General features: G+C 45.4%; 1 protein-coding gene across 6 annotated transcripts in view; it reads right to left on the bottom strand.

The window, feature by feature from the left end:
- Positions 1 to 13,802, bottom strand: part of LOC116980302 (amyloid beta precursor protein) — a 162,366-nt gene that overhangs the window by 59,556 nt on the left and 89,008 nt on the right. For all 6 annotated transcript variants that reach the window (XM_033032390.1, XM_033032389.1, XM_033032388.1 and 3 more), the window contains exons 4-5: positions 13,037 to 13,149; positions 9,810 to 10,000 (exon numbers count right to left, since the gene is read on the bottom strand). In XM_033032390.1, coding sequence (XP_032888281.1) covers positions 9,810 to 10,000; positions 13,037 to 13,149 — 304 coding nt within the window. The remainder of the gene's footprint in view (positions 1 to 9,809; positions 10,001 to 13,036; positions 13,150 to 13,802) is intronic.

Below are 13,802 nucleotides of genomic sequence, written 5' to 3'. Positions count from 1 at the left end.
TCCAGTGAAGTAGGTAGTGGCTCAGGGCCGTTCTCAAGCTATTGATAGGATGGTTCAGTTGCCTGAAAACAGCTGGAATGACTCCAGCTTCTTTCTTTGTAAACCAACATCTGCAGTTCCTTGTTTCCATAATTCCGGTTAGACAATAGACAATAGGTGCATGAGTAGGCCAACCGGCCCTTCGAGCCATCACCTACATTCAATGTGATCATGGCTGATCATCCACAATCAGTACCCCGTTCCTGCCTTTTCCCTATATCCCCTGACTCCACTATCTTTAAGAGCTCTATCCAACTCTCTCTTGAAAGCATCCAGAGAACCGGCCTCCACCGCCCTCTGAGGCAGAGAATTCCACAGAATCACAACTTTGCGTGAAAAGGTATTTCCTCATCTCCGTTCTAAATGGCTTACCACTTATTCTTAAACTGTGGCCCCCGGTTCTGTACTCCCCCAACATCGGGAACATGTTTCCTGCCTCCAGCGTGTCCAAACCCTTCATAATCTTATATGTTTCAATAAGATCCTCTCTCATCCTTTTAAATTCCAGAGTATACAAGCCCAACCGCTCCACTCTCTCAACATATGACAGTCCCGCCATCCTGGGAATTAACCTGGTGAACCTATGCTGCATTCCCTCAATAGCAAGAATTTCCTTCCTCAAATGGAGACCAAAACTGCACACAATACTCCAGGTGTGGTCTCACTAGGGCCCTGTACAACTGCAGAAGGAATCATCACCTGACAAAATAGAGGGTCCCTCACAAATCACGTTGATATTCATTATAAAAGAATAGACACCAATCTGAACATATCCACAGTGACTTCTACCAACCACAGTTTGCATTTCTGGAAGTGGGATAGTCGATTCCAATTTAAGGTGGGAATTGCATCGCATTATTCAGACATATTCGGAAAGCACTTTATCGGGATACACCACAGCTTGGTTTGGGAACAGCTTCATCCAAGACAGCAAGGAATTGCGGCGTATTGTGGACGCAGCCCAGACCGTCTCACAAACCAACCTCCCTTCTATTGACTCCATTGAAACCTCACGCTGCCTCGGCAAGGCCAGCAGCATAATCAAGGACGAGTCTCACCCTGGCCACTCCCTCTTCTCCCCTCTCCCATCAGGCAATAGATATAGAAGTGTGAAAACACACACCTCCAGATTCAGGGACAGTTTCATCCCAGCTGTTGTCAGGCAACTGAATCATCCTACCACAATCAGAGAGCAGTGCTGAACTACTATCTACCTCATTGGTGACCCTAGGACTATCCTTGATCAGACTTCTCTGAGTTTACCTTGCACTAAATGTTATTCCGTTATTGTACATCTATACACTGTAAATGGCTCGATTGTAATCATGTATTGTCTTTCCGCTAACTGGACAGCACGCAACAAAAGCTTGTCACTGTACCTCGATACATGTGACAGTAAACTGAGCTGAACATGAAAGGAACTGCTACCTCAATGTGGTTGAAGTGCATCATCAAATCCATCCGAAATAAGACACACAATGATTAGTTCAAACACCTAGTCTTGGATGGCAGCTCTAATCCAATTATCCAACAACTACATCGCAATGGAAGATGGCACTAACAGTGCAGAAACTGCTAGAATGGAGCAAGATTCCACACAAGGGCATTTAATTAGCTAGTAATTGTTTAGACATTATTTTAAATTGCATTATTTTAACTGAAGTCTGTTCAAGGAAATTTAAAGCACTTTGGATTACTGGAAATGGTATTCTTTCCATGGGTAGAATTAATCATGCTGCATGAAAAGTACATATTATTCCAAGGCTGTGAATAGTTTTATTACCCTGTAATTAGTGTATTTGCATCAGATATATTCTGGGATACCAGTTTTGGGCTGGCGCCAGTCAGTCACAAGGTCAGTTTCCACATGCACAGCCTGCAAACACAATTACCACATTACTATTTGCAGTTTAATGTGCTGCGCTAATTAACATTTCTACACACACAATTTTAATCATCAATATGATCCCACAAGATGTAAAGAGCAGTAAACGCCAAAAGAATTATCACTTGGAAGTAGCCCTTGAAATGATTCTCGGCGCCCAAGCCTTCTCAGGTGGACATAAGAGAGCTCAAGGCATAATTTCATGGACGGGCAAAAGAGTTCTTTAATCAATTAACATCCCAGAAACGGATTATCTGCTCATCAACCAGAGTACTTAGATTGAAAGCGATTGAGCACAAGCATGTGACGTGGAAGTCAGCGTTTTGCAATCCAGAATGCATTCTCTGAAAGGAAGGAGGCTCAATTGGAACTTAAAAGTTGTAGAATTTAACAGCGGTTTGGTGGAAAGAACACGTTCTGAAGAGCCATTAATGACGTTGATCAAATGGCAGCTTCCTGTAGGGTAGAATCAAGGAACTGCAAAAATGCTGGAGTAACTCAGCGGGTCAGGCAGCATCTCTGTAGAAAATAGATAGGTGACGCTTCAGGTCAGGAGTCTTCCTCAGACTTGGCCTTCTGTGGAGTCTCATTCGATTATTTGATTGTGCTGCAGCTCATGTTCAAAATCCACTGCCGTGCAAAGTTCTTCACTGGCTGTGGTGCATTCTGTGCACAAAGGAGTTATATAAATGCATCTTTCTTATTGTAACTGGTTCTTGCAATAAGCAACCAGTTGAAGGTTTTCACTTCGTGCTTCTGTATGGCAATCTCTTCTGGACTCTTCTGGCTTTGATCAATGTGGATTTATAACTTGTGTGCAGACTACCATAAATAATGCTTTGACCAGCTTTAATGTGGCAGATGTAACATAACAGTAGAACCCCTGGGAGTTGAGAGATCTTTGCCACTGGAAATGGTTGAACAGGACCCCAGTGATGACCCCCAAGGCAGACAGCAAGGCAGTTTGTCATTCTTCATGAAGTCATGCCTCTCTCCCTGGTACACCATCACTGACATAGGATGCAAAGCTGTGATTGATGTTTCCCTCCATCAATTTTAATGGATATCGTCTGCTCACATGGCCCCGGTTTTTCAGCTGACATATGGTTCTTGTCCTCTAGCTTGCCACGGTTGATGGCAAAGTTGGGCTGGTTAGTTGGCTGTGGAATGAAGTTATGGGGTATAGAAACATAGAAAATAGGTGCAGGAGTAGGCCATTCGGTCCTTCGAGCCTGCACCGCCATTCAATATGATCGTGGCTGATCATCCAACTCAGTATCCTGTACCTGCCTTATCTCCATACCCCCTGATCCCTTTAGCCACAAGGGCCACATCTAACTCCCTCTTAAATATAGCCAATGAACTGGCCTCAACTACCTTCTGTGGCAGAGAATTCCACAGATTCACCACCCTCTGTGTAAAAAATGATTTTCTCATCTCGGTCCTAAAAGACTTCCCCCTTATCCTTAAACTGTGACCCCTTGATCTGGACTTCCCCAACATCGGGAATAATCTTCCTGCATCTAGCCTGTCCAACCCCTTAAGAATTTTGTAAGTTTCTATAAGATCCCCACTCAATCTTCTAAATTCTACCGAGTATAAGCCGAGTCTATCCAGTCTATGATGCTAAGGACAGAGTCGTTGTTGAGAAGATCTTCCAACGGTTCCTCCCAGTGAGCTTCACCCACCAATTTGCTTGACAGGGTTCACCTCCATTCTCGGCTCACGGCAGGGTGGGTTCCTTGGGTGTTTGGGCAGGAGATGGACTTAGAAACTTCATGTCCATGATCACCAGCAAGTTACTGAACATGCAACTTTCCACCCAATATCTGTTTTTTTTTAACATGGGTTCGTGTAGGACCTCAGCCTGCGAGTCTGTATAGCTGCTTCTGTTCAATTGAGACGTAGTGGAATTAGTAATTCAAGCATACCTTCCAATTACAGTCACAATCAATCACAATAACACTTTATTGGCCAAGTATGAGGAGAATTTCATTTGCCAAATCAGTCATACACATAAAAAGCAACGCAACACACAAAATACATTTAAACATAAACATCCACCACAGTGACTCCTCCACATTCCTCACTGTGATGGAAGGCGCAAAAAAGTTCAAATCTCGTCCCTTCTTTGCTCCTCCGCGGTCGGGGGCCTAGAGTTCCTGCTCTCCTGGTTATTCTGATCAAAAATAGTCCTGGCGTTTTCTGATAGCGAAGCCAAGAGCAGGCAACAGGGACAAATGACAGTAATCACCAGGGAAACCAGATCAGAGCTGATGCACTGCAGCTGCTGATGGTTAAGGGGCCATCAGGTTCTATGTAGGTGCCGCCTGAGAAAAGATAACTTGTTGTTTAAGAAAGAACTGCAGGTGCTGGAAAAATCGAAGGTAGCCAAAAAAAGATGGAGAAAATTAGCGGATGAGGCAGCATCTATAGAGAGAAGGAATTGGCGACGTCTGGCTGTGGCAGCTTTGACAGTCGCCTTCCAGAGTGAAGTGATTCAAAGAGTTTGTGGCCAGGGTGAGAGGAGTCAGAGATGATCTTACCCACTTGCTTCCTGGCCCTTGCAGTGTACAGTTCGTCAATGAGGGAAGGTAGCAGCCAATAACCTTCTCAGCTGATCGGACGATTCGCTGCAGCCTCCGGATGTCGTGCTTGGTGGCTGAGCCAAACCAGACCATGATGGAGAAGGTGAGGACAGACTCTACGATGGCCGTGTAGAATCGGACCATCATTGCCTGTGGCAGATTGTGCTTCCTCAGCTGTTGCCGGAAGTACATCCTCTGTTGTGCATTTTTGTCACACTAATGACTGGAGCATGCAGGATCCGTATGAGACTGAGCTCCAGGTGCTTTATTGTCACGTGTGCAATGCACAATGAAACTCGTCTTGCATAGATCACATATGCATGAGTCGCCATATTTTAGCACCATTTACAATAAAATCCAAAGTTTGGTCCATGTGCTGGATATACTGGAGCGGATCCCGATCCAGGCAAGCCCCAGGCTGCTGTAGGGCCTCCTATGTCAGCCTCGACCAGCTTGGCCTGGCCTGCGAACAGACGGTCCTCTCCACACCCGACCGTCTTCGTATCCCGGGGGTGCCTCCTGCAGCCCACCCTGATGGCGCTGGAGGCAATACCCCATCTCTCTCCTACCAGCCCACTACTCGATTCTGTCGTCATCCTCCTCTCCGGTCTTCGAGTCGAGCTCGCGGCTTCCGAACTCCCCCACTGTAGGCTGCGGCCCGCCAGATCTTTCTTCTTCCACTGAGGAAGTTGTCGAGATACCAGATGATTCTAACCATCCTTTATGCCAGGAAACCTCACCCCATGTGCATGTCTCACTAATCAGTCGGCCCCAAATGGCAGGCATTGTTCGCAAGCCTGATACCAGACTCTCTCTACAGCAAGCTCAGTCACTGCAAGGGATTATTAGGTGGCAAGAGGAAAAGATTCAAGTCTGTTCTTAAGCCCCCTTGATGAAAAGCATTATATTTCAATATACTCTTGTGAATCTCTGGCAGACAACGACTTATGATGAAGCAACGTTCTGGATGCTTTTCAAAACAGAGTCTAAAACGTCATGAAAGCACAGATGGCGCAGGAGCAAAGCAACCCCAAAATATATACGCATCTGTCCTGCCAAGTACCTCCTGCACAAACTGTAGCAGTGTCTACAGATACCACAATGTGCTCAGTCCCCTCACAAAGCACAGAGCTGAAGTAGAGGCAAATCCTTGAACCCTTAGGGTTGGCACAGAGGTGCAGCGGTAGAGTTGCTGCCTTAGAGCCAGGATCCCGGTTCGAACCTGACGACAGGTGCTGTCTGTACGGAGCTTGTACGTTTTCTCTGGGTGCTCCAGTTTCCTCCCACACTCCAAAGGCGTACAGGTTTGTTGGTTAATTGGCTTCGGTAAGTTGTAAAATTGCCCCCAATGTGAAGGATAGTGCTGGTGTACGGGGTGATCGCTGGTCGGTGCGGACTCGATGGGCCATGCTGTATCTCCAAAGTCACCTGTCCATTTTGACTGGAGATGCTGCCTATCTTTAGTATAAGCCACGTCTCCAGTTCCTTTGTATTAAAACTAATCGTCGGCTTCAGAAGGCGGAAGAACTGGCGCCAGCTTTCACAGAGTCAGTGTCATATAGTGCAGCAACCGGCCCTTCAGCCCAACCAGCCCATGCTGACAAAGCACGCATCTACATTAGTCCCATTAGCTTGTTTGGTGAATCAGTGGTGGAGACAGCGAGCAGCTTAGAATTCCTTCACGTTAATATCCCTGTCCTAGGCCTAGCATACAGCACCGCTAGTTTCTTCGACGGTTAAAGAGATTTGGCACGTCACTGAATACTTTATACTTCTACAGAGGGACAAAAGGACACCAAATGCTGGAGTAACTCGGCAGGTCAGGCAGCATCTCTGAGGAGCATAGATGGGTGACGTTTTGGGACGGGACCCTTCGTCAGACTGGGGATGCACTTTAATGAGTATCCCGACTGGTTGCATTATGGCCAGGTACGGCAATTACAATGCACAGGAGGGCAAGAGGCTGCAGAGTGGAGGATTCAGCCCAGTCCACGATGGCCAGAGCCCTCCACACCATTGAAAGCAGCTACTTGAGCATTCACTATTGGAGAGGAGGTTCAAAGGCTTTGATGCCTCACACCACCAGCTTCAGGAATAACAAGTCTCCTGAAACTATTCGGTTCCGAATCATCCTATTCCTACCTCAGCAACCGAATGCCACGGTCACCTCCTGCTTTGCTCGTCTTTATTCAGTTTTATTTTGCTCAAACTTTATCTTTTCAGTGTTTTGTAGAATTTGTGCAATGAATGTCTAATTTATGTTGTTCTGTTATCTTCCCAGTCGACGTGCCTGTGACACTGCCGCTAGATTTTAATTGTAGCTGTATCTCACCGTACTTGTTCGTATGACAATATACTTGGCTTGACTCGACAATAGGATTTTAGATCATGACCGGGATAAACAATGAAGACAATGCCAGCATGCTCTTCGATACTTCAAATGCAATGACAGATGGCTGGAACATTTCAAACAGCAAGTCCCTTCAGGCCTCAATATGCCATTAATTATTCAGGAATTAATAAGGCACCAGACAACTGACATTTCAATGGTTTCTCACTCGTGCTGAAGCTCAATTACGCGAGTCGTATAGCCACAATGTGGAGCAGAGCAAGCGAGAGGCAATGTTAGAAACGACCTCAGCGCCTTGGTGTTAGAACAGGGTCGGGAGGAGGAAAGCAGATCTCCATTAGCTTGTGGATCATATCCGTTGTGGACAAAATGGAAGTTTAGCTTTGACTGCCCCTGATTAAACGATCAGTCAATACTCATGTGCAAATAACAGCCATGCGACTGAATGTGTAAGAAAGAACTGCAGATGCTGGTTTAAATTCCTCAGTCTGAAGATGGGTCTCGACCCGAAACGTCACCTATTCCTTCTCTCCAGAGATGCTGCCTCACCCGCTGAGTTTCTCCAGCATTTTTGTCTACCATCAATACGCTGGTTCTTTGTTATCCCACTTTCTCACATACTCCCCACACACTAGGAATAATGTACAGGGGCCAATTAACCTACAAACCCACATGATTTTGGGATGCTGGAGCACTCGGAGGAAACCCATGTGCTCACAAGAGGAACGTGCAAAATCCACACGGACAGCACCCAGAGTCAGGATCGAGCCAGTCTCTACCAGCTCCACTGTGCCACCCTAAATGTTGCTTTATAAAAATAGTAGCAACTCAGCTGGCCAGACGGCATCAGAGAGCTGGTCATAACATGGATAGGGGAAGTTTCACGTCCTCCAGACTTATTGAGGGGAGGGGTTGGAGGTGAGGGCGTGAGTGAATTGCAGGAAACCACCCATCAGAATTGTCCTTTGCTGAGAACTGGAAACGAAGAGAAAAGACAGACACAAAATGCTGAGATAAAGGGCCTGTCCCACTTTCACGACCTTTTTTACTCGTGGACATTTTTCATCAGGTTAGAAAAAAAACGCCCCGACCTACGGCCAGCATCACGGCCTGCTACAACCTACCTATGGCCTCGTGACGACCATGCTGTGAGTATGAGTCGAGGGCAAACTTGGCAGAGGTCGTGAATTAGGTCGTGAAAGTGGAACAGGCCCTTAACTCAGTGGGTCAGGCAATGTCACTGGAGAAAATTGCGAGGTGACATTTCGGGTTGCGACCCTTCTCCAGACTGATTGCAGGGGGGGGGGGGGGGGGGAGCAGAGAACACGTAGCAAGAAAAAAAGAAAAGTACGCAAAAGAGGTGCAAATCCTGAGATCAGCACGCTTGAAACGGGCGACTGATGCATGTTTTCTATTCAGCAAGAGTGCTGCTTTTTTTTAATATTGATTACATTTGGCCGCAGTCAGATTTCCATTTTAATGGAGGCCCTCTATCAACAGATCTGCTTTAATATTTGCATTGATTTTCCGAAGAATGATCGTCGCGGCTGAGCTGCTAATGACAATGCGCCCAGCAAGCCGATCCTATTTATTTATGAAGACATAAAATTTGTTAAGTGACTGGTGGGCGATAGTAATGAAATGGCTTACAATGCAGTCTAGGAATAGAACATGCACTGAGTGGTTGCTAAATAATAGCTTTCCCTTTGAGACAAAGACATACATAAACAGCATCAGCGATTAACACTCCCAATAATCTTGCCCTGAGCCAAGGCTAAATTATTTTGAAGACTTTCAGGGCCGACGGCTGACGACGAGACAAAAAACGACGCAATCAATTATTCTTAAAAGGATGAAGATTAATAACAGTCGAACAATGAAAAATCAATTAGCATCAAAAATATTCACACTGCTGCGATACTTCAGTAGAGTCATTATTTGTGAAAAGTTTTTTTGCCAAGAAGGGCATGTTCAAACTGTTGTAAAATTAATGATGTGCTGTTAATTATTTCAAAAGCAGTTAATTTTCAATGCATTCTTTTGTGACCAACAGCAACGCGTAAACGAGTTTCAAAAAGAAAGGTTTTTATTAAATTGAAGGAGAACGCTCACTAATTATTTCTGTGGTTCGTGTAAGGTGACAGTCGTTTTTCCAAGTTGCCGAATACTAATGAGGTCGTTTTGTTCTCTTATTGCTAATTTACCATTCTCCTTGATGGACACTTGACTGACCCTCAAGGTTAGACATTTCTTCAGCAGCTCACACTATCTGACACATGCTGGTACACAAAAAAGCTGGAGAAACTCAGAGGGTGCAGCAGCATCTATGGAGCGAAGAAAATAGGCAACGTTTCGGCCCGAAACGTTGCCTATTTCCTTCGCTCCATAGATGCTGCTGCACCCGCTGAGTTTCTCCAGCTTTTTTGTGTACCTTCGATTTTCCAGCATCTGCAATTCCTTCTTAAACATCCGACACACGCTGTTGGTTTGGCATAACTTTAGTTAATAGAAAATGCTGTTCTTCAATCCTTGCCAAGTATATAAAAGTGCAAGCAGGCTGCAATGCACTGATATAACTATAACCCAAACTAAACTGATTAGACATCAGCAATCATAACTGGAGCATCCACCGAGGACCCAACAATCGCTGTCAGCAAGCAAGTTAAAAAAAACACTTGAATGTGAAGATGTATACCAAAAAAATATTATGGTGCTCAGTTTTAGATATTATTGTAACATTGTTTTAGGATTGCAAACAGCATGATGTACATTCTAACACATTAAGGCAAGTGGAATACACTGACTGGTTTCATTTCGAGCATAATCGTGAAACGCAAATCTATAATATTAATGGAATTTTAAATCCGTAAGGTTTATTCGTCACCTTTGATATTCTCAATGCATGAAGCTGCCAACAATCATTAATATGCAGCAACATAACCCTTACCCGCCATCGGCATAATCTGCATCATCTCCTCCCCACCAGACGTCCGAATCTTCCACATCAATGTCCGAGTCAACCTTATCGTTTTCTTCTGGGAAGGGGCAGCAAACAAATTCTACTCCTCGAAACTCGTCAATGCCGCAGGGCAGCAGCATCCCGTAGTCGTGGAGGTTCATGATCTTGTCACCACACGTCTGGGGAAGGACAAAGAATTAAAGCGGTGAAAATTCCCATGGGTTCTGGGGATCCAAACAAGACCTGGTCTAGGTTAGAGATTTTCTTGAAGTGAGCTTGATTCAGTTGAACGTAAAGTTGCACTAGCTTCCTCCTCCCCCCCCCCACAAACCTCCTTCCAGTTCAATGTTCCCAATGTTGGGCGAGTCCAGAACCAGGGGCCAGGAGTCTTAGAATAAAGGGGAGGCCATTTAAGACTGAGGTGAGAAAAATCTTTTTCACCCAGAGAGTTGTGAATTTGTGGAATTCCCTGCCACAGAGGGCAGTGGAGGCCAAATCACTGGATGGATTTAAGAGAGAGTTAGATGGAGCTCTAGGGGCTAGTGGAATCAAGGAATATGGGGAGAAGGCAGGCACGGGTTATTGATTGGGGCCGCTCAGCCATGATCACAATGAATGGTGGTGCTGGCTCGAAGGGCCGAATAGCCTCCTCCTGCACCTATATTCTATGTTTCTATGTTGACAGCAAGTATCTGATCTTCAGGAATATTCCAAGAGAAACAATTTCCTTTGTGCATACACACCATGTCAAATGTTTGGCACACAAGAAACATGTGCATGAAAATAAAGAGGAACACTTATACACCCAAGTAAAGGTGGGCAGCATGGAGTGAGACGTGGATGAGGAAAGGAACAATCTCTTTACAAAGATTACTGCTGTTCAAAATGGAGGCAGTGGCGTAGTGTAAGCGGGAGAGCACTACTCGAAGAAGGCGAACTATGTAATACTGAAAATCCCGAGCATCGAAAGGAAGCTACTGGAGAACCAGGTACAAAGAAAGTGCAAGACAAAGTTAACAGCATAAGGTACACAAAAATGCTGGAGAAACTCAGCGGGTGCAGCACCACTGCTCTCTTCATCACTGTTGATCGTCCTTGCATTTCATTGCAATTTGAACAAGCTGCACCAGGCTTTGACGCATGGTGTTCAAGTTAGTTCCCACACTCCCAACAAAAAGGTATACGCACTGGGCGTTGTCTCTGTACCGTACACTGCACAATGACAATTAAAGTTGAATCTGAATCTGAATCTGAGCATCTATGGAGCGAAGGAAATAGGCAACGTTTCGGGCCGAGACCCTTCCTCAGACTCAGAGGGTTTCGTCCCGAAACGTTGCCTATTTCCTTCGCTCCATAGATGCTGCTGCACCCGCTGAGTTTCTCCAGCATTTTTGTGTACCTTCGATTTTCCAGCATCTGCAGTTCCTTCTTAAACAAAAAGTTAACAGCATGTGTGGATTTCCTCACCGCCACCTGCCTCCCTTCTATTTGTCCTCCCATCAGCATATAGCAAGAATAAGTAAACAATGTTGAGATAATAGCAACTTTGCTAGAAAGCCGACTGGCAGTATGCAAGAACCCAACAATTAGAAGCATTTCTCCTGCATTGAATGATTTATTCACACTGATTTTAATTGTGTTGTGTTATTCAGCCTGAAGATTTCTGATGGACTCATGGCTTGGTACAATTATCGTAGCGAATGGGGCCACATGAAGGGAGTTGTGGGAGCAGTAGGAAGATAACCTTCAGCCAATGGATATTAGTCATATGGAGTTATTCTGTACCGGGGAACTAGCCAGTAGGCTGACCTATTAAAAATCATCCCTGGAGATGCAAGCCTAAGTCTGGAAAGATGCAGTTCAACTACTTGAAGGATTGATTGTGAAGCTGAAGGAACAAGGACAACTTGGTACCATTAATTCTCACATCATATTTCCCATCTAAACCTGCTCTGGAGGACCAGAAAATGGACAAATGCAATGTTAATTTTAGTATATGGTTGGAGAGGGAGAAATGAACTAGCAAATCCAACCCATTAGTCTGCACTACCCGGCAACTACATGCACCAAAATTGGCAGGCACCCCAGTGCGTATACCTTTTTGTTGGGAGTGTGGGAACCAACTTGAACACCATGTGTCAAAGCCTGGTGCAGCTTGTTCAAATTGCAATGAAATGGAGTATAGGCAAGGACGATCAACGGTGAAGAAGGGAGCAGTGATGATGCTCTAGTTCAATGCAGGGAACATGCTTCCTTTCACCAGGAATCCAAATTTTCAGGCACTGATTGAAGGTAACAGAAAGAGTACATACTGCCAGAATAGAAAACCGAAGGCTATAAACAGGCCAAACCTGCTGCCTCAGAAATGTTAAGTCCAGAACAAGGGGTCACAGTTTAAGGATAAGGGGGAAATCTTTTAGGGCCGAGATGTGAAAAACATTTTTCACACAGAGAGCGGTGAATCTCTGGAATTCTCTGCCACAGAAGGTAGTTGAGGCCAGTTCATTGGCTATATTTAAGAGGGAGTTAGATGTGGCCCTTGTGGCTAAAGGGTTCAGGGGGTATGGAGAGAAGGCAGGTACAGGATACTGAGTTGGATGATCAGCCATGATCATATTGAATGGCGGTGCAGGCTCGAAGGGGCGAATGGCCTACTCCTGCACCTATTTTCTATGTTTCTAATCAGAGGAGACTGATGAGGCAAGGAATTGCAAATGAACTCCAAAAACTATACAAAAAAAGGTTGAGCTATAACCATGAGACATTTTCTTTGTGTCCTTCACAGCCTCCCAGTTTGAGAACAATGGCACAATTCAAGGGATTAGAAAATAGATAATCCTCATTAAGGGCAGAAAAATTACAAATAACTATATTGGCACTTAAGATGACATTGGTGTGCCAACATTTCATTCACAGCTTGAACACATTCCTCGAATGTACAAAAACCTTCATTTAGACTGATTGGCTGATGGAGAGATAAGGAGCCTAAGAGGGAGTTAGATGTGGCCCTTGTGGCTAAAGGGATCAGGGGGTATGGAGAGAAGGCAGGTACAGGATACTGAGTAGGATGATCAGCCATGATCATATTGAATGGCGGTGCAGGCTCGAAGGGCCGAATGGCCTACTCCTGCACCTATTTTCTATGTTTCTATGTCACGAGCGGCAGACAAATATTTGCTTGGTGACTGGAGAACCTTTCAGTAAAGCAAGCATACCTCCTTTGCGACAGTGTGCCAATACAGATGGCTCTCACAGGTGTCCATCTTCTCCCGGTGCAGGAATTTGCACTTGTCTGGAACAAGGAGGGCATCACTTACGAATTCACCAACTGTGTGGGCGAGGGCAAAGAAGAACTTTAGTAGCATCATCAGATGACAAATAGCAAAAATCAACTTCACAATCGGCTCATGCAACTGAGGAATTCAACATCAAAAACGAGGGTAAAAATGATCAAGCGCTTTTCCCGTACACCAATGGGTTCAGCACAAAGAGATACACAACCTAAAACACATTTAATTCCAATTATTCTTGCCAGGGCGGCACACAGAGGGCGCAGCAGTAGAGTTGCTGCCGTACACTGCCAGAGACCCGGGTTTGATCCTGACTATGGGCGCTATTGAAAACCCATCCTCAGTTTTCTCCGGATGATCCGGTTTCCTCTCACACTCCATGTTTGCAGTTAAGTGGCTTTGGTCAAATTGCAAATGTCCCCAGTGTGTGGGTGATCGCTGGACGTTGCAGACACGGCCGGTCGAAGGGGCCTGCTTCCACACGGTGTCTCTAAAGTCTGTCTGGGGTTTGGATACGCTAGAGGCAGGAAACATGTTCTCGATGTTGGGGGAGGCCACAGTTTAAGAATAAGGAGCAAGCCGAAGTTAGAACGGAGACGAGGAAACACTTTTTCTCACAGAGAGTGGTGAGTCTGTGGAATTCTCTGCCTCAGAGGGCGGTGGAGGCGGGTTCTCTGGATGCTTTCAAGAG

Source organism: Amblyraja radiata, chromosome 14 (assembly GCF_010909765.2).
Source record: "Amblyraja radiata isolate CabotCenter1 chromosome 14, sAmbRad1.1.pri, whole genome shotgun sequence".
In the NCBI taxonomy this organism is placed as follows: Eukaryota; Metazoa; Chordata; class Chondrichthyes; order Rajiformes; family Rajidae; genus Amblyraja; species Amblyraja radiata.
This window is presented reverse-complemented; position numbering and strand designations above follow the sequence as displayed.